The 21,542-nt window shown below is 36.1% G+C and overlaps 4 protein-coding genes and 1 pseudogene across 6 annotated transcripts; 2 read left to right on the forward strand and 3 right to left on the reverse strand.

The window, feature by feature from the left end:
* The first annotated feature begins 772 nt into the window (after positions 1-772).
* On the forward strand, positions 773-2,403 carry LOC147927859 (uncharacterized). Its single transcript, XM_087483435.1, has 2 exons — positions 773-2,012; positions 2,369-2,403. Exons 1-2 carry the CDS (start codon positions 773-775, stop codon positions 2,401-2,403), a joined length of 1,275 nt encoding a protein of 424 aa, XP_087339561.1.
* A 3,184-nt stretch (positions 2,404-5,587) lies between these two features.
* LOC147927860 (uncharacterized) lies at positions 5,588-7,653 on the reverse strand. The gene has a single exon (XM_087484457.1). The coding sequence runs from the start codon at positions 7,541-7,543 to the stop codon at positions 5,816-5,818; it is 1,728 nt and encodes a 575-aa protein (XP_087340583.1). The 5' UTR covers positions 7,544-7,653; the 3' UTR covers positions 5,588-5,815.
* Positions 7,654-8,113: 460 nt separating this feature from the next.
* On the reverse strand, positions 8,114-8,942 carry LOC104739908 (mitochondrial import receptor subunit TOM40-1-like). Its single transcript, XM_010460388.3, has 4 exons — positions 8,803-8,942; positions 8,647-8,714; positions 8,464-8,547; positions 8,114-8,364 (listed from the first exon to the last, which is right to left on the reverse strand). Exons 2-4 carry the CDS (start codon positions 8,674-8,676, stop codon positions 8,185-8,187), a joined length of 294 nt encoding a protein of 97 aa, XP_010458690.1. The 5' UTR covers positions 8,677-8,714; positions 8,803-8,942; the 3' UTR covers positions 8,114-8,184.
* Positions 8,943-8,992: 50 nt separating this feature from the next.
* LOC104739911 (mitochondrial import receptor subunit TOM40-1) lies at positions 8,993-10,701 on the reverse strand. Of its 2 annotated transcripts, XM_019235992.2 has the most exons (5): positions 10,272-10,621; positions 10,013-10,122; positions 9,704-9,761; positions 9,510-9,605; positions 8,993-9,250 (listed from the first exon to the last, which is right to left on the reverse strand). In XM_019235992.2, exons 3-5 carry the CDS (start codon positions 9,752-9,754, stop codon positions 9,155-9,157), a joined length of 243 nt encoding a protein of 80 aa, XP_019091537.1. In that variant the 5' UTR covers positions 9,755-9,761; positions 10,013-10,122; positions 10,272-10,621; the 3' UTR covers positions 8,993-9,154. The 2 variants fall into 2 exon arrangements, with proteins under 2 accessions (XP_019091537.1, XP_019091536.1); XM_019235991.2 differs by lacking the exon at positions 10,013-10,122 and having other exon boundaries at positions 10,272-10,701.
* A 7,890-nt stretch (positions 10,702-18,591) lies between these two features.
* Positions 18,592-19,896, forward strand: LOC104739912 (ethylene-responsive transcription factor ERF027 pseudogene; annotated as a pseudogene). Its single transcript, XR_015579523.1, has one exon. The product of XR_015579523.1 is annotated as an ethylene-responsive transcription factor ERF027 pseudogene (transcript).
* The last annotated feature ends 1,646 nt before the right edge of the window (positions 19,897-21,542 follow it).

The following is a 21,542-nucleotide window of genomic DNA, read 5'->3' on the forward strand; positions in this document are numbered from 1 at the left end:
ATTATAGGCAAATTATATGTATATTCCGTGTATTAATAATTTGCCGGAGCTTACTAATTAAACCTCTTTTTTTTTGGACTATAAACCTAGTCTCTATAAAACGATAAACTTTATTTCAGCGACACTAAATTACTACGTCAAGAAATAAGAAACCAATGTGTAAATTTATAGTTCTTATGTTATTCTAAAGTAATCCTTGCCAAAACACCTCTAGTAATTTGAAAGTGAAAAGAAAAAATGTAACTAATGAAATTAACCATTTCACCATTCGTCTCATATAAAGCATTAATTAATCTCTCACTAAGCACTATTAATACGAAAAACTTACCTTCACAAATGTACATTTGCTTCTTTGATTTTCAGTTACTAATACTGCGAAGCAAAAAGAAACAATCTGGATTCCGATCTTCAAGTTTTGAAGAGGAAGCAAGAGAGCACTATCGAGTTTTCAAATATAAAGAAGAAGCTATTAGAGAGTAGTTGGTACATAAGATTGGTTAACTTAAATACAATTGATTTCCGGTTTAGTTTAGATCCGGTTTAGTTTATTTCAACGGATATATCACAGTTTTGTAAAGTTTGTTACGATTGAGAAAATAAGAAAATTATTTCACAAAACTCTCTTTGTTCTGTGATTCTATTATGGTATCAGAGCTTAGTTTCCGCAAAATCTGGTGATTTCACCTTCGATTTCTTTCGATTCCTTCAACTTACACCGATCAATCATCTTCATCTTCTTCGATTGACCTACCGAAGCTTTGATTTGAAGAAAATGGTGCGAAAAGGGGGAAAATTGAAGAGTAGAAGTGTTACGCCAGAATTCGATGGATCCGCAGCCAAGATTACTCGTGAATCGGCGATCTATGAAGAACCTGAGCTTGGATTTGGGAAATCGCAACGTTCTCAGCGATCGGAGGGATACGGAACTCAAGGATCGATGTCGCGCCTATCGGAACCGTCGGATAATCCTTTCAATCTCCAATCCTCCGATCACCCAGGTTTAACGATCGTTGCTCATGTCTTAGATGGATCAAATTACAATAGCTGGTCTATAGCGATGAAGATAAGTTTAGAGGCTAAGAATAAGCTTTGCTTTATCGATGGATCTATGTTGAGACCAAGTGAAAGTGATTTTGATTTCAAGATATGGAGTAGATGTAACAGTATGGTGAAGTCGTGGATCCTAAATGTCGTCAATAAGGAGATTTATGATAACATTCTTTACTATCAAGATGCTGTTGAAATGTGGAATGACTTGTTTACTAGGTTTCGAGTGAACAATCTACCAAGGAAATACCAACTGGAGCAGGCTATGATTACGCTTAAGCAAGGAGACCTTGATCTGTCCACTTACTTTACTAAGAAGAAGACATTGTGGGAACAACTTTGCAACACTAGGTCTCGAACAGTTAAGAAGTGTGATTGTGATCAGGTGAAAGAATTACTTGCAGAAGTGGAGGTCAGTCGAGTGATTCAGTTTCTTATGGGGTTGAATGATAATTTCAACAATATTCGAGGTCAGATCTTAAACATGAAGCCATTGCCGGGGTTGAGTGAAATATATAATATCTTGGATCAGGATGAGAGTCAACGTGTTGTTGGAAACAGAAAACCATTGGTGACTCCTTCTGCTTTTCAGACTCAAACAGTTCAATCAGAACCGAATCAGATCTTGATGGCTCAAGGGAACTTTCAGAAACCGAAATGTTCACATTGCTCTCGTTTGGGACACACAGTGGATAAGTGCTACAAAGTCCATGGTTATCCACCTGGTCATCCAAGGGCTAAGAAGAACACGTTTATGGGAAGTACCAACTTGACAAATGCTGATCAATTTTATGGTGAAAAGGAGAATTGCCATGAAGAGAAAGAAGAAGATATGTCCAAAGATCAGATTCAACACATGATTTCTTATTTGAGCTCTAAACTCCAATCCACTAGTGTCACTGCCTGCCCGGACAAAGCCATAGCTTCAACTTCAAATTCTGTACCAACCATCTCCCAGATGACTGGTACTTTCCTTTCTCTTTATGATCTCACCTATTATGACATGTTAACTTCATCTATACCTCATGAAACTGAGTTGTCTTTTAGAGCTTGGGTCATAGATTCAGGTGCTAGTCATCATGTTACTCATGAGAGGGAGATGTATGTAGAATACCAAGCCTTAGAAAGAACTTATGTTAGACTTCCTAATGGCCAAACAGTTAAAATAGAAGGGACTGGTTACATTCAACTCACAGATGCTTTAGGTCTTTATAATGTGTTATACATTCCTGAATTCAAATTTAATCTGTTGAGTGTAAGTGTTGTTACTAAAACATTGAAGTCTAAAGTGGTTTTTACTTCTGATGATTGTTGCATTCAGGCTCTTACTCAGGAGGTAATGATTGGAAGAGGTAGTCAAGTTGCAAATCTATATGTTTTGAGTCTTGATAAAAAGCTTGTTAATCTGTCGTCTTCAACTTTTCCTGGTAAGTCTGTCTGTTCTATTCAAAAAGTAGATTCTAATATTTGGCATCAAAGATTAGGACATCCTTCTGTTTCTAAAATAGAGTCTCTTTCTGATATTTTGTTGTTACCAAAGAAAACTATAAATAAGAATTCTCATCATTGTCGTATATGTCATCTTTCAAAACAGAAACATTTACCTTTCAAATCTATGAATCACATGCGTAATAAACCTTTTGAATTGCTTCACATAGATACTTGGGGTCCTTTTTCTGTCCCTACAGTAGATGGCTATAGATATTTCCTGACAATTGTTGATGATTATAGTAGAGCTACCTGGTTATATATGCTTAAACAAAAATCTGATGTCTTACATGTTTTTCCTGATTTTATAACAATGGTTGAGACTCAATATAACACTAAGGTTTGTTCTGTTAGATCTGATAATGCTAATGAATTGAAATTTACTGAATTGTATTTGCAAAAAGGAATTAAGTCTTTTCATTCATGTCCTGAAACCCCTGAACAAAATTCAGTTGTAGAACAGAAACATCAGCATCTGTTGAATGTAGCTAGGGCTCTTATGTTTCAGTCTGGTATACCTTTAGAATATTGGGGGGATTGTGTGTTAACTGCAGTTTTCTTAATAAATAGATTACCTTCCCCTGTTATAGACAATAAGACTCCTCTAGAACGCTTAACATCAGAAATTCCAAATTATCATTCTCTTAAGAGCTTTGGTTGTTTATGTTATTGTTCTACTTCTCCTAAGTCTAGAACTAAGTTTGATCCTAGGGCTAGAGCTTGTGTTTTTCTAGGTTATCCTTCAGGTTTTAAGGGCTACAAGCTACTAGACATAGAGACATACTCAGTTTCTGTTTCTCGACATGTCATATTCTATGAGGATATTTTTCCTTTTGCATCATCTACAATCTCAGATGATGCAAAGACTTTCTTTCCTCATTTTTCTCTTCCTGTGCAAATCAATGATGGACAATCGCCTTTAGTGCAACCATCTTCTGATGCTCCTCACAATTCTGATGAGTCATCTTCCATGGTTTCTGTTCCTTCTGAACTTAAACCAACTCGGCAGAGAAAACTGCCTTCCCACTTACAGGACTTTCATTGTTATAATAACAATACTCTTACTAATAGTAATCACAAAAATACTTTCCCTTATCCATTAGCAAATTATATCTCTTATTCTTATCTATCTGAGCCTTTCTATGCCTTCACTAATATCGTCACTAAAGCGAAGATACCGCAAAGATATTCAGAAGCTAGGCTTGATAAGGTGTGGGTTGATGCTTGTGGAAAAGAGATTGGAGCTTTTATAAGGACTGGAACTTGGAGTGTGAGTGATTTACCACATGGTAAAGTTGCTGTAGGTTGAAAATGGATTTTCACAATAAAATACCATGCAAATGGCAGTATTGAAAGATATAAAGCAAGATTGGTGGCTAAAGGGTATACTCAGCAAGAGGGAATTGATTTTAGTGACACTTTTTCACCGGTTGCTAAACTGACAACAGTCAAGATGATTATTTCTCTCGCACCCAAGATGCAATGGTCCTTACACCAATTGGACATTTCAAATGCATTCTTGAATGGTGACCTTGATGAGGAAATTTACATGAAGTTGCCACCAGGTTATGAAGAGATACTAGGAGAAACAGTACCAGCAAATGCAGTGTGTCGATTACATAAGTCAATTTATGGGCTTAAACAGGCATCTCGGCAGTGGTTTCTCAAGTTTAAATCAACTCTAAAGAGTTTTGGTTTTGAAACATGCCATGGAGAACACACTTTGTTTGTGAAAGAAACAGGTGATCAGTTTCTGGTAGTTGTAGTGTATGTGGATGACATATTGATTGCTAGTACTAATGCTGATGCAGCTTGTGCTTTACGGGATCAATTGGGTTCCGTTTTTCAACTGAGAGATCTTGGTACTCCAAAGTTCTTTCTCGGTATTGAAATCGCAAGGAATGATGAAGGGATTACTCTTAGTCAAAGGAAGTATGTGCTCGATTTTCTGGAAGCTACAGGTTTTTCTGATTGTAAACCTTCTCCTATTCCTATGAAACCTGATTTGCAGATGTCTTCAACTGGTTTATCGGAACGGAAAGCTGAAGCTAACCTTGCAAAGTCTACTGTGCAAGCTGATGAAGAAATTTTGGATACAGAGTGTATTGATGCAGTGAAGGTTGTCAATAAACCATTTAAGAAGTTATCTGCAGCTGAGACTGCACTTATTCCAGATAGCAAACAATACAGGAGGCTCATTGGGAAGTTGCAGTATCTGACTATTACTAGACCAGACATCTCTTATGCTGTATCAAAACTGGCTCAATACTCTGCAGCTCCAAGGAAATTTCATCTCACAGCAGTACATAAGATCTTGAGGTATTTGAAGGGTACGATTGGCCAGGGTCTGTTCTATGGGAAAGATCATGATTTTTCTCTTCGAGGTTTCTCAGATGCAGACTGGGGCGGTTGTCCTGATAATGGACGATCTCATACTGGCTATGCTATATTCATTGGTCAATCTTTGGTCTCGTGGAAATCTAAGAAGCAGCAGGTGGTCTCGATGAGTTCTGCTGAGTCAGAGTGCCGTGCGATGAGTATGATCACCAAGGAGTTGTTATGGTTCACATATATATTGAAGGCTTTGAGGGTTCCCTTTCCACTTCCGGCTTATCTATATTGTGATAACACAGCAGCTCTTTACATCGCCAGCAACTCTGTTTACCACGAACGAACAAAACATATTGAGTTCGACTGCCACAAGGTCCGTGAAGCTATTGAAGATGGAATTCTTAAAACAATGTTTGTTCGGACCAACCATCAACTAGCTGATGTTTTGACAAAGGCTCTCCATCCGATTCCTTTTCAAGAGATTATGCGCAAGATGGGAGTCATCAACATCTACTCCTCGCCATCTTGAGGGGGGGTATTAGAGAGTAGTTGGTACATAAGATTGGTTAACTTAAATACAATTGATTTCCAGTTTAGTTTAGATCCGGTTTAGTTTATTTCAACGGATATATCACAGTTTTGTAAAGTTTGTTACGATTGAGAAAATAAGAAAATCATTTCACAAAACTCTCTTTGTTCTGCGATTCTATTAGAAGCAAGAGAACTCTTAACTGTTTCGAACTTCACTGCAAACTAAAGAAACAAAGATAACGAACAACCCTATGAGTTGTCCTTCTTTGGATCTGAAACATGTCCAGGAGGAGGAACTATTCATTATAAACATCAATCAGTTACATTAGAACAGAAACTAAATTGTTCATAGCTAATTACTACTACTCTGTTATGGGTTTAGATGAAACAGAACAAACCAGGGCTTTCTCGTAGGCATTCACGATAGCCTATCCAAAAAGCTTTTGTTCAATCTACCATCCGATAACATATCCATAACCATCTTTATAGTGGACGCATCAGCAGCGAACCCTCCCCTTTTCAAGTCTTCAATGAGTTCAGATAGTATGTTGTATGTCTTAACATCGGCCTTCACTCCTCTAAGAGGTAGACTACTGAATAAATCCCAAGCATCATCTACCTTACTATCATTGCACATCCCGTGAATGATGATGTTATAGATACCAATATCAAGTTCCATCTTACTCTTCTGCATTTTTTCAAAAATTTCCATTGCTTTTTCTAGTTCCCCATTGTCACACAACCCATCCAGCAAAATAGAATAAGTCACGATATTAGGAGGAACACGACGAGAAACCATCGCTTGGAAGAGTTCTTTAGCAACCTCAACTTTTCCCGATTGACAAAACCCTTGGATTAGAGTGCTATAAGTAACTGTATTAGCAACCACTCCTCTCAGGGACATTTTGCGGAACAATTCAAAACCATCATCGACCCGCTCAGCCTTACAATATCCATTTATGAGAATACCGTAAGTCACAATATCAGGATCACACTCTTTGCTAATCATCAGATCCAGCATCTGGTTTGCCTCGTCTAGGCGGTTCTCCTTGCAAAACCCATCTATCAAAGAAGTATATGTAATAGTAGTAGGAGATATACCTCGTCGAATCATCTCCTTGTACAGTTCTTCGGCCTCTAGAAGTTTTCCCTCTTTCACAAAACTATCAATCAAAGAGTTGAATGTGACAACGTTGGGGGCGATTCTCCTTGTGATCATATCCCTGAGCAACTGCGCACCATCATCCCATCTACCATCATTACAAAAGCCTCTAATGAGAGTGGTGTAGGTAATAACATCTGCTTTAAAACCTTTCACTTCCATTTCGTTGAAAAGGTTGAGTGCATCGTCGAGGTTTTCGTCTTTACAAAGACCATCGATGATGATACTGTAATGGACTACATTAAGCTTGATCTTTCTTTCTTCCATCTTTCTGAGCAACTCCATTGCCAAGGCAGTTTTCCCGGACTTGCACATTACATTTAAAACCGGTCCATATGTAACTTCATCGGGTTGACAGCCATTTTCAATCATTCGATCTATCAAAACCACAGCTTCAGACACTTTACCTTTGAGACAAAGTCCATTAACCAGAGTGTTAATGGTAATGAGATCGGGTGTATGTCTCATTTCTACCATTCGATCAACTAACCCCACCGCTTCGGAAACTCGGCCCTCGAGACATAATCCGTTAATCAGAGTTGAAAAAGTGACTGTGTCAGGCTCATACCCAAGTTTCAGGATCTTCCCCAAAACAGAATAAGCGAAACAAACTCTACCACGCCGACAGAAACAATTGATGACAATATTGAGAGAGTACAAGTCATACGCAATCCCAATCAGCTCCATCTGCTTGGAGAGAGCTAGAACGAGATCATACTGCTTTGTTCTGGCAACGGCACTAGACAATCTATTGAAATCAGTGACAGTGGGAAGAGGACGAGACCTAATCATGGATTGAAAGAGATCAACAGCATCCTCTGCCTTGATATCAGCAAGCCCACTTCTCAATCTCTCTTTATAAGAAAGATTCCTATCGCTGAAACCAGAATAGTCTCGTCCGCAACAAGACGAGAAAACATGAGTTCTTGGAGTACCTGCTCTCTCTAGAAGAAGAAGACGACGTGTCTGAACCAATCCCTTCATGACCCAAAACTATAGAATTTGAAAGCTCTTAATAAAAATAAAAATGAGTGTATGTATCAGCTTCTAATTTCATGGAGGAAGCAATGGAATTGGTAAACCTAAAATCTCTCAAAATCAGATGACTGTGTTCGTCGATATGCTTCTATAACCGGCTTAAAGAGACGGTTTATATCAAACCGGTTATCTTTATCCTCCTCTGCTTCCATTCCATTATTTAGTTGTTGACGAAATAAACAATTTGTTTGTTTCGGTACCGGTTGTCTTGTACCGGTACTACTATTTCATGATTAAATCAACATTTGTTTGTTTAATGACCGTTTAATAGTGTTATTATTCTAATTAACGTATCTTATATAATTATATTAATCAGTTCTCTAGACTGTGTCTGCGTTTTGATCACTTCATTGAATTTTAAAAAATAATTGTGGTGAATACTGAAATCTGAAATGGACTCCAACATTATTCGCTAAATGCACAGCTTCTTCTATAATTGTGAGTGCTAAATAAGTAATCAAATTTCTATAATATAACATAATCACTCGTACGCATGATCTACTTATATTAGTCTAGTTAAAAAATATAAATATATACAACTAAAGCAAAGAGTTGACAAATAAATATTCCTTAGAAAGAGTTAGTAACTATTTCACGAAGAGAGTGGTGACTGGTGAGCCATATGCTAAGCTCAAACCAAGCTTGTAATCCTTCTTGTTCTTATGATCCAAATTTGCAGAAAGAAGACACTCGAGTCCCACATATAATTCCTTTCCAAGAAGTGCAGATACAACACCGTTAGAATCAATTTTTCCCTGGACACGAGACTGAAACAAAAGCTCACTATTATTAGAATTTAAACGGATTTACAGAAGACATTGTTTTCCATTCCATTAAAATCTATAAAAATAAATAGCAATATTTACCTGTTTAGAATTGCAGTCATATCCAACACCAGCTTTAACATCTCTTGAAAAGCAATTGTACGCAAAATCAGTGGCGAGTGAAACCTGATTATGAGCAGAAAGATACATATTATTATCTGTCATGATTATTATTATCACATCGAGCGAGCTTAAAGAGAAAATTAAATGCGAACGTCCAATTACCTTCTTTGAAATCTTATGAACATAGGTCATAAATACATTACCAGTGTTAAGAACTGCCCAGATGCAACCTATTAGTAAAGAAAAGTTCTTAATATGATACTTTCTACGTATTGGGGTTGTAAGCTGTCTAATAGAGTGACTTAGAAGAAACATTACCATCTTATCAGTCTCGTACCTACACCGGACTTTTGAGGCACATTGGTGCAAAAGACCTCACCACCCAAAGATAGACAGGGTGTCACACGCCGTATTGAAAACTACTATCAGTAATCAAAAGAACAACTTTTACAGTAAAATATGAACAGTCATTTCTTTTTCTTTTGTACTAATTGTGAGCTAATTGTTATTGACTTGACGTATTATTGGCTGTTGCCATAATCTTTTTATAGACCAAGTACTTAATTTTTTCAGTATTTGTGTATACAAAGAATTTGCAAATACTAATTAAACAATACAGAAACAATTAATAATAGTGGCATTAAATCAAATGAGAAAGAGTTGAGAAAACTTAGAACAGAACTAAGTGTAGCAAATTTATCTGGATATATGTTGCTGCAGTTAGACCATTGTTCCCGAGTTGAAATTGAGCTCTGCAGTTTAGAGCCTATAGAAATGTGAGACAAAAGAAATTAAGTTAAAGAAACTATTCATCAAAACGTTAAATCACAAAGATAGCCAAATCTTCAAACAGAGATAATAAGATTGTAAGAAAACACATTTTGGACAAACGTGACTCATTTCTTAGCTGGAAAAAAGAAGATTGTAAGAAAACACATTTTGTGAAGCGAATATACACCATAGAACGATTAACAGTATCTCTAGTTGCAACTAATGCTCAAGAAGTGATCTGCTGCAACAGTTACCTTTGTACCTGCCCTCACAGTCAACTTATCAGTTACAACCGCTTTCACTCTCGCAGTTAGTGTACCATCAGTAGCAACATCTCCAGTAAGCGACAGCTGAAACAAAAACACTCAGAACAAAAAAAAAAAAAAGAGTTCAATTTAAAACAATCCAATAACACAGTCATTCTTTTGATATCCAAATAGTTTACTACCTTTGTGTTCAAGTAGTAGGCACCAAGTCCATAATATGCTCCTGGCGCCATCGTTGAACTGTTTGACACAAGAATAAACGGGTTTAACGAGAAACACCAAATAAAAAACAAGGAAATATTGTTTGCAAAATATGACTATAAACTTTTCATCAAAAAACGCTGGGGAGTAGTAATGTAAACCACTGAAATTTAAAGACTCTGCACAAAAATAAAAACTGGTTACAAGAAATTGACAAATGACTTTTGTTGACTACCAAGACAAGACAGACTTTGAATCAAATCCGGATTACTAGATAGTTTCTACTTTACCTTGAAACGAAACGGTACAATGCTGCTAATTAAATCTCTAAGACGACAATACAATTTACTCATAAGCCGGACTACTCATTGGATATCTCCAATTTTTCGATTCCAACACACTAATCAAGAAACACATAGATTGAATGAGATATCAGGGGAATTCAATAAGTTACCGTACGTGGAAGCAAAAGAATTAGAATATTTAGTTATTAGAAAGATGAGAAAATCTCGATCGGCAAAAGCCATCTATGATAATGATACACTTAACTGTAAGCTTCGCTAGTGGCCTCGTCATATCCAACAGGACAAGTGGTGAGGTTCGAGTTATCAACTTCTTCATTGGCTTGTTCCGTCGTAGACGGTGGTAAGTGATCAGCAGCCATCGCTTCGCTGCCGTTATTGTCTCGAGTCCGCGTCTTCGAATTTTGTGCTGATTTGCTTTGTTCGGCTTTCACAGGCACCAACCAATCTCTGCTGCACATTACAACCAATTTCACACACCCAAAAAACAAAAAACCAAAAAAGATTTAAGCTTTAATAACTTCCGATTAGGAAATTTCAACAAGGAGTGAAGCAATGGGACCAAAAACCCTGAAATCTTCAGATACGAGAATGCTTGAAGAACCGGTTTAATCCACCCGACCGGATAAAATAAAACTGGATTTCTTTTTTTGTCTTTTTTAATGTTTTTCTTTTCTATCTAATAATAATCTTTGTGTCTATTAAATTATTAAACCGCTTATTCATTAATTATCTTTATTAGTGGTTGGTACAAAAAATAATTTGTTCAGAGTTTTAGGGGGGGAAATGGGTAAATTAAGATTACGTTTCAACAGGTTTAATTATCGACTTTCCTACAATTTAGTTTGGACATTGCTGAACCTAAAAAAGGAAAATTTGTTGTTTACTAGGTTTACTAGGTCCAAACTAAATTAATGTTTGGACATTGCTGAACCTAAAAGAGGAAAATTTTTTGGTTTGACTAGAGTTTACATAGTTAACGAATTTGAATTTTTTGGTAATTCGATCCTTGAAAAGATCGAGGTAAACAATTTACCATAAAATTACATTAAAAACAGAAAAAACAAATTATGATCCTGTATATAAGGGAAGCAAACTAAACTTGGGTTCAGATGTGGGAGAGAAAGTCAGAAAACACTAAACAAGGATATATTGGAAAGTTGACCAATACAGTACTCGTATACTACATATTATCTAAGTTCCTCATAATGATCTATCTTGAAAAGGCATACATGTGGCTAAATCTAGTTATCGACTTTATGTATGTATGAGCATAAAGTAAATAATACAAGCTTTGTTAACGGGATTCGGTTTTTCCTACATTTTCATAACCTAGTCCAAAACAAATTCACTATAACAAGATAGTAATTACGACTGCATATGATACGGGCACTACTATGCCTATCATTCTTTTCTAGATGAATAAACCATCAAAATATCTCTATATCTTATTGATGGGGCAACACCACACATCTTGTGTGCATCTCTTGAGAATACCTTGAAGCGCGCAAGTCTTCATGAAGCGCCCTCTTAGTATTTATATCTATTCTCAACCCCTAAGGTTGGCAACTTTCCTATTATACAACAAATAGGAATTGGGAGATTAACAATTGCACAATCCATATGATTGACAATTTTCCTATTATACAACAAATAGGAATTTCCTATTCTACAACAAATAGGAAAGTTTCTCTCCATGATCCCATCTTGAATCTTCCATTCAAGATGTTCATCCAGCTCAACAACCGCCACTTGGCTTGTCCAAGTCGGCCTTAAGCTTCTGTACTCAAACTCTTCCATTCAGCTTCTTGTACTACTTCCTGTATTAACGTCGGACTAGTACAAGAACTGCTTCAGACGTTTGATACATCCTCAGATATATCTAACTGCAAGGTTCTTGATTCAATACCTTATCTTTTCTGCTTTGTGTTAATCACTGTGTCAGCACGATCACCAAGTACTGCTTAAGCTCTGCTCTACTTAATCATTGTGTCTGCTCTACTTTATCCCCTGTGTTAGTTTTGTCAACTCTCTTTTTCTGAACTATTGCACCACCACTATGGCATCTATAATATATCTCTGTATCTATGTCTCATCCATTACAGCCACTTAGTAAAGATTTCACCACATGTTCTAAACCTTATAAAACTTCATTCAACACAACATGTTCATTCTCTCCCTTGGTGATTGAGTTTTATAATCCATGCACCTATTAGAACTAGTCTGCTCTGCATCTTCAATCTCTCCTCAATCTCTCCCTAGATGATTGACTTTTCAATTCCATGCATCATATAAAACCACTCATCATAATATCTTCAATCTCTCCCTTGATGACTGCATTTTAGAATCCAAGCACACACTCAATGCTTCGTGTTACATCATGTAATAGTCTTGTATGATCAAACATCTTCATTCTCCCCCTTTTTAACTTAATTTGATACTCAAGCACATCCTTTAATCACTAGTAGAACTCCCCCATAATCTTTGCTCTTAGTTCACATCAGACTTTACATTCTCTTCTGCCCCAGCTTGAGTGCAAACTAAGATAAAAACAAACAACATATCATATTCACTCCCATCTGGACTACCTTAGCTCTGCAACTATCCTCTGTTTTAATGATATTTGTGAGCTGATCGTTACATCTTATATCCAAACCAACAACTCTGTTTTTCTCCCCCTTGCTTGAGTGCATCAATGTGTTCGAAACTCCAAACAAATGATATTTGGTTTTGACATCTTGAGAGTTTCTGAGTTTTAAGCTTGACCTTTGTCTATGAATTCTCTGACTTTAACAACTTCATGGTGATTTCCACAAGCTTATAATTGTATCTTCAAAATCTTCAAACATTCAATTTAGAGAATAACACTATTCCTCACCTATGACAAGAGCCATCTTTTCTCAAACAAATCATCTTAATAGCAACCACCACAAAATTGTATTGCCTTTGTACTTCAAATTAATCAGCATCTCCCCCAAAACCTGCAGAAAATATGCTTCATGGAATCCTTTTACTTTACCCAAAAAGTGAGTCAGATCCTTTACCAAAAAACACAACTGAAATTTGTGTTTTTCAGAAGCATCATCAGGAATTAATCCACTCTTTGTCTCCAACTGCAGCTTGTGCCAATATTCACACCACCAAATGAAGGCTTCACACATTCTCTGATTTGACACTTAGAAACATAACCTTCTTCTTGACAGTCCATAAGCTTCATTCCACTTGGTATTCATACCCACCTTTTAAAACTAAAAGTCATAATCTTCAAAGACTGAAGATCCCTGAAACTTCTTTCACATTCACCATACAAAACTTTGCAAAGAAAAACACAATTATAGAAGTCTTCGAATTAACTTCTTTGAACCGCCATTCTTTGACTATGTTTACAAACTCCACATACAATATCAGAAACTAGCTCCACACTTCTAGAATGTCTATGCAAAATTTTCTTTCATTCTGAGTTCATTTGATCGCTCATTTGATGTCTCCACAGAAACTGGTCAAATCTGAAACTTCTAATAGACTGATTCCGGAACAGACTGAAGATCCTTGAATAAAATGCAATTCAACCGTCAAAACTTCAATCCAACCGTTGAATCTCAAGTCCGTACTATCACAAAGCTCCTCACAAAATTTCAGCTTGATCAGATTACTAGACATCCATCAAACGTTGTCTTCAAACAAACATCACGAAACTGTTTTCTTCTTTCTTCTCTAATCTGGGTTGATGATGCAGTTCATATCTCCTCTTCTCTTTCTTCTCCCACATTGCTGCAGCTCTCTCTTTTTATCTCTTCAATCACACAACCTTCCTTATGATCTTTGTTAATAACATATACATTTTTACATGACCAATCGAGATCATCTCTAAAAATATGATCTGCAGACTAGCCTTCAAGAATTTATTCCACAACTTCTTGTCTTGAAGCAACTAATATTCTGCCTGGGAGACATTCTCTAAGAGACCAGTAATCTTCGTAACCTTAATCCCGTAATTTGCAACAGAAACTCCGACATTTGCAGTTAACCTTTTAGAACTGAAGTCATATGCTTGTAATTATCCAATCTACAGCTTGTGGTAACTCAGAAACGACATCACCAGTCACTTGTAGTATGCAGAGTCTCGATTTTTCATTCTCACAAAACTTTTCTCTAACAAGCCCCTGACCAGAACATCCAAATATATTTATGTCGATTTTATTTACTTCCATACCATACCACTTCGATTATGAATCTGGAGAGCCACTATAGCAACACAAGATAACTCCACAAGACTACATATCACCTTTTCCAGCCATAGAACCTTTTATTCGCTAAAACCTCTAGAGCAACATATATCGAAGAACCACAAAAAAAACATGAGAGAGTCCATTTTAAGGAAAACCTTATCTTATTCTTCGGGCTTGCAGGAACGCCATAGAATTGTACTGAAACTTTTTATCATCTGTCTTGATGCAGTCTTGACGCAGACCATAAACGGAGCAGCAAAACAACCCAGAAAATTATCAAACTTGGTGAAAACATCCAAACCAGTCATATGAAGTCACAGGAAGAAACAGATCACGATTTGGGTTTTCGGTTAGCGAGTTATGATCAAATTCGTAAGACAGCTCCGAAACAAAACAGACCTGCGAGTAGCCAACTTTGAGAGCGATTTACCATCAAACCACAAGGAATCAGAAGGTGATCTTTATATCCATGGAAAGATCTTGCTTTAAAGTTTCTAAAACATCTTTCAAAACTCGAATCCGAGGTCTGTAGCCAAGGAAACTGATCTCAGAAAGTAGCAACCCGATATAGAAACTGTTTTTGAAACATGAAATTTTCTCTCTTTTTAACATTCTTCAGTTTCTTCACAACTACCAATGATATCCTTAAGACTATATTCTATAGGCTGTCTTTCTCAATGTCATGAACCATTGTTACCCATATCAAGAACAAAAACTCCCTTTCCCTTTGCTTTGAACAAGAATACGAACAAGCTCTTTATTTTCTTCTCACGAAGCTCTTTCTATGAAGCTCAACTTTCTTCTCCATCCTGGACAAAAGAGAGCACTCTAAGCTTTCCACTTGAATATTCTTCCTCAAAAATAAACCAACTGAAATCTCCGCAACAAGAAACACAAGTTACTCTTCTTTTCCTATTATTCTTAGATCTGAACCCCTGTATTTTCTAAAGCTTCTTTCATGATAATAGAACCACCTTTCTTAAGAGTTTGATGCAATTTTCAACGTCATCTCTGCAGCTCTGCTGAAATCTCCATCATGATGAATGGACGATTGAACCTTCTTTGCGTACTCAGAACCAAAATTGTTCTTGTGCTAACAATTTTCACTTTTGACCTAGCAGCTTTTTCAATTCGAAACCTAATCTGTAAGGAAAAATCTCAATTTGACAACCGAAACAGTCAATACTTTTGATTTCATAAGCTCTTGTGCACAACTTCTCTTCTTTGTGAGCAATCAGTCAATCACGATTCACAAACATACGTTCTCTAGTGACGTCTTTATCCAATACTCTTTCGAATCAGAAACCAAACCATGCTTAGTTACTATTGTAATTTGTAATCAACCCAACGAAAATTTGCCCAGCTTCTAATCTCAAAGCTTAACCAAGTTTTGGAACAGACCCATCACACAGCTTCAACACGAGACCGACAAAGCTCATCTCTTCACCAAGACTAGATTCGCCTCTTTCATCTGACATAGATACTGACCTTCCTAGCTCCTCCTTAGTTTCAAATTTGTACCCAATAATTCCACTAAGGCTTGAGACGGATTCCCGAATTGCTTACTCTATTTCACGAGCAAATTTTCACCTCACAAAATAAAACCTATTCACGTTCTATGCTTGTGCTTCAAAATCGACATCTTGCTTCTTCCTTCAGGGTTTGTGAATTCTTTGAGAGTTAAGACCTTATCCTTATCTTCGTGTCACTAGAATCAGTTGTAACTCCAGCTATTGTTAGTTGCATCAAAGCATATATATCCCATGGTCAAATTAAAAATCAAATCTGAATCAAGCACCCTCTGACTGTATGAGCTTCTCTATTCAACTTCTGATTTCTTCCTCTAACTCATGATGAAATCTTGCTTTACAATTCTGATTGACCACTATTTATCCGGTCCGGTGACATCACTTTGCAAACCCAAGATATATGTCGAAGCTTTGTTCCCAATTGATTCCGATTCTTGGGCTTTGAAACAAACACCAACCAAAAAGATTTCTTTTTCTAACATCTGACATCTCTCGTACTGGAGCTTCTTCACGCATCTTGCTTCATACTTAACGCCTTCGTTCCTCTCTCGTGGTAGCAAGATCGTGCTGTCAATGTTAGTCCCTTGTTTTTAAAAAAAAAATTCACACATGACTTAAATATCACGATTCATAAAACCATACGAAATCCTCTTCATTCAAACTCCTCCTTCTTTTGACTGCAAAAGAAGCGATGATTCTCAATCTTCTTTTGAACTTGATATTTCGTCAACTTTCATCATAGCCCTAAGACACAGTATCTCTCTTTTGCTTCGTTTCTTCAAATTTCACAAAGCATACGCATAAACACGATCTCACTTCTCATTCTTCTTGTCTAGCCACAAATCCAGAATCACACCCAAAACAAGAACATATCTCTATCGAGCACCGCTCTGATACCAATTGAAAACGCATACTTGTGGCTAAATCTAGTTCCAATCGACTTTCTGTATGTATGAGCATAAAGTAAATAACGCAAGCGTTGTTAACGGGGTTCGGTTTTTTCTTACATCCCCGGACCTAGTCCAGAACAAATTCACTAGAACAAGATAGTAATTACAATTGCATATGATACGAGCACTACTATGCCTATCATTCTTTTCTAGATGAATAAACCATCAAAAGATCTCTCTATCTTATTGATGGGGCAACACCACACATCTTGTGTGCATCTCTTGGGAATACCTTGAAGCGCGCAAGTCTTCATGAAGCGCCCTCTTGGTATTTATATCTATTGCCCAACCCCTAAGGTTGGCAAATTTCCTATTATACAATAAATAGGAATTGGGAGATTAACAATTGCACAATCCATATGATTGACAATTTTCCTATTATACAACAAATAGGAATTTCCTATTCTACAACAAATAGGAAAGTTTCTCTCCATGATCCCATCTTGAATCTTCCATTCAAGATGTTCATCCAGCTCAACAACCGCCACTTGGCTTGTCCAAGTCGGCCTTAAGCTTCTGTACTCAAACTCTTCCATTCAGCTTCTTGTACTACTTCCTGTATTAACGTCAGACTAGTACAAGAACTGCTTCAGACGTTTGATACATCCTCAGATATATCTAACTGCAAGGTTCTTGATTCAATACCTTATCTTTTCTGCTTTGTGTTAATCACTGTGTCAGCACGATCACCAAGTACTGCTTAAGCTCTGCTCTACTTAATCATTGTGTCTGCTCTACTTTATCCCCTGTGTTAGTTTTGTCAACTCTCTTTTTCTGAACTATTGCACCACCACTATGGCATCTATAATATATCTCTGTATCTATGTCTCATCCATTACAGCCATAGTAAAGATTTCACCACATGTTCTAAACCTTATAAAACTTCATTCAACACAACATGTTCATATCTCTCGTGACAAAAACTTCGATGATAGTTCATATCAATGCGTCTTTGACATTTGGTTCCAAGAAGCATATCATACTATCGATCATCCACTAGCAAGAAGATCCACCATAACCTCATATGTTGGATCTGAACTATTCCAAGTTCCACCATCTATTTGACATTTTATTTTATGAATGTTTCTCTTTCTCACCAGGATGGCATTTACTACTCGATCTGGGTTTTTAACTTCCTTCCAAGCCAATATTCGTCTAAGCTCACCCTAATTTTTTATTCTCGTTCCGGTGGTTTCGCATTTATAATGTGGCTATATATAGGTTTTGGGGTTTATCTTCTAACTATTTTATGTTTAATCCAATATTTATTATTTTTGTTTCACTGTGATGTTTATAGTTGATTCTTATATAAGAACAATACTGTATATGGAGTTTTCTAAATTTATGTACGCCTTAGTTCAGTAAGTTTCCTCTTACAGTATATCGGAATCGGATATGAGTCTATGTCATCAACTTTGTTTTTGGCGTTCATCGATAAAGTTTTCTTAGTGAATTAATATGAAAACTAACACCAAAAAAAATGAACCTGCTTCGATATGCATTTTCAAGTAATATATGCGTATGCTTCATCTTAAGTATATATGTATGTGTCAATGCTTATGCTTCATATATAGCTTAAATATTAAAGTATATATGTTTAATAGTTTTCAAAAAATATATATATTCTTCACATTGATTATATAGTAACTAAACTAGCTAGTAAAAACAAGATAAATTATCCCCCAAAAAAAAAAAAAAGAGACTAAATATATCTTCTTAAACCCAGCAAAAATTATAAACTAGAGTTTTTATTCTTTCTCACCTATTATTACAAGAATAACCCCAACAAAAGCCAACACACTTTCGACAACCCCAAGTGAGAAAGTGAAAGAGAATAACAACTGTGCCTTAAGAAATTATTAGTGAAATAACCCTTTCATGATTCATCTCATATTTAAACATTAGTCTCTCACTAAGTTTAAACCCTAACTAATTCAATTTATAATCCATCTTTATGTATATACATATATAACACACACAGTCACACACACACACACACACATATATATATATATATGTAAACTGTTTACTTTTCAATTCTATATATATATGGCTGATGGTCACGACTCACGATACAAATCCTACCAAATGGCCCTCCTAACCAAAAACTTCTTCATCTTCTTTGATTAATTTGCCACCTCGCATGTGTGAAAAGTCAAATCCTCTTCGCTACGTGTGAAAACTCTCTTCCCCAATTTAAAACTTACCACACTAGGAATAGTACGAACAATTCAATGTCTGCTTCCGGCTTAGCTAGCCGGAAAAAGGATCCGGTGTACAGAGGAATCCGTTGCCGAAGTGGGAAATGGGTTTCTGAGATTCGTGAGCCGAAGAAAACCACTAGAATCTGGCTTGGGACTTACCCCACGGCAGAGATGGCAGCCGCGGCCTACGATGTAGCTGCTATGGCTCTTAAGGGAAGAGAAGCCGTCTTGAACTTCCCCGAATCCGCCCGGTCATACCCGGTTCCCGTATCAACATCTGCAGCGGATATACGAACCGCTGCGGCCGCTGCAGCGTCAGTGAAGGGATGCACTGAGGAAGGGGAGGTGGAGAAAGAGGCAAAGAAGAAGAAGAGTAGTAGTAATAGTTCGAAGTCGAGGGCGCGTGAATGCCACGTAGACAATGATGCGGGGTCTTCGTCGTGGTGTGGAACAGAGTTTATGGACGAAGACGAAGTCTTGAATATGCCTAATTTGCTGGCTAATATGGCGGAAGGGATGATGCTTGCACCACCGTCGTGGATGGATTCTCGACCGTCCGATGACTCTCCGGAGAATTCAAATGATGAGGACTTGTGGGGCTATTGATCGATCGGTTTGTGTTGTCCACGTATATGTATGTTATCATATTGTTCTTTTGTTGGTTTGTGTTCATTATATTATATATATATATCACTTATATGATATATCAAATCATATGTTTTTAATTAAGGGTGTTTCTTGTATTGTTGAATTAGGGTTTGGTTTATTTTTTTCCTGGAGTTTTAGGGTTATCAATTAGGGCTTGATCAGCCTTCTAGTGATTTTACCCTTAAATTCGCGACTTCATGTGTTGATTTATATCATTACTCTTGTATTATTTACATTTGCAGCATCTGAGTTAAATAGTTCATGTTCTCAAGTTTTTTTTTTGTAATTCTATATATATCTAAGATGCGACTATGATCTAAGAGCCACTCGTTTATACATGAACTACAAAAGTCTTTGACACATATATATATATATCTCTCTCTTCAGTAGAACATTAAAACGGAGTATAAAATTAACGCCGCATTTAAATTTGGCAAAGCTTTCATATTCGTCAATTAAAGATCCAATAATATGAAGAGCAAATATAATGATGATCTTTGTGGAAATTTCTCTTCTTTGATGAGATAGATCAATCATTTTTCATAAACCATATATAATCAATGGTTTTGACTTTCTATATATATTATTCTTTATAAATTAAAGCATTCTTTAATTCTACATATACCACAACATATCTATCTATATTTTTCGTTTCGGCACATGTTCGTTGCTAAGATATATATTCGGAAATCCATCCAGCGATCTATATTCCACTTAGTTCGTCTTGTAGTGAAATTTCATATGAATCAATCGATTGATTGATGCTTATTTACACAGCGATATATGTATTATATTCATCTAGTGTTCCTTTTAAAAAGTTTTGATGTCCTGAGTTTCCTTTTTTGGTTATGTTTTTTGTTATAAAGGTTGTGCCATATATGTATGGACATGAGTGGATTTTTCTTACTTGGTCCCTTTTTTGTCGTTTTCTTTCTTTGTTTCCTTTAGTAAAATAAAGTTCTGTTTATCTCTTTATTTTGTGACACTATCTTGGTAATAAGTGATTATTTTGTATTAAAATCTTTAACTATACTAGACGGTTTACAAAGTGTTAATTTGATTAAAAAAAATATACAAATTAAAAACATATTTGATTATACTTTTATAAAACAACATAACTCTTGGTCAAATTTCTTATCGTAAAATGTTTTTACTTAAACCTATGTTGTTCCTTAACATGAATTAGTGATATTGTTTTGAATTAAAATTCTGATTCAAGATTTAACGTACGCCAAAAGTTGGTGCAAAAGGTTTTAACACATAGTAATTAAAAACGAAAAATTTACCAAATTTTTTACCTGAAACGGACAAAGAGAGGTTAATTAGGAGAGGTGACCATGTGGCTTTTCTTTAATCATATCCGTCACTAAGTTCAATAGAGCTTTAGCTTTACAACTTTTTAATATTCTATCTAAAAATCATAAAATATAGTAGTATTATTATGGAAAATTTAATGGGTTTCTAGTCTTCAGAAATGGTAAAGGTATGGGTCAGACCAAAGAAATTTGCCTTTTGGTTTTGAAACAATCATCAACAATAAATCATTTTCCTCTTTATATTTTTAAAAAGAAATTCAGGAATTAATTATTAAAATCAACTCGGCTTGTCTCTTCCGACTAAACATTTTCACTGTAATTTTTCATACTTTTCATTTCGACATCTCTTTGCCACGTGTCGCTATATCCTCGTAGCTCTTTGACCTAAATCCTTTTTTGGTTTGTTTATAACAAATCCTAAGCTGTCTTTACTACATAAAATATCTGCGATCGTTGTCTTAAGTATGCCATATACAAACTAAAACTTGTATTAAGAAAGAAACAAAAAAAAAAACCAGAAACATTTCTTCAGATGTACCTACAAATTTCATATACGAGATATGGAGATACCTGAAAACAAATAAAGAGTTAAGTTGTGGTTCTCTGTCACCTAGTAATTTTTGTTTTTTGGCGAGTAGACCA

This window comes from Camelina sativa, chromosome 14 (genome assembly GCF_030686135.1).
Source record: "Camelina sativa cultivar CO46 ecotype springtype chromosome 14, ASM3068613v1".
Classification (NCBI taxonomy): domain Eukaryota; kingdom Viridiplantae; phylum Streptophyta; class Magnoliopsida; order Brassicales; family Brassicaceae; genus Camelina; species Camelina sativa.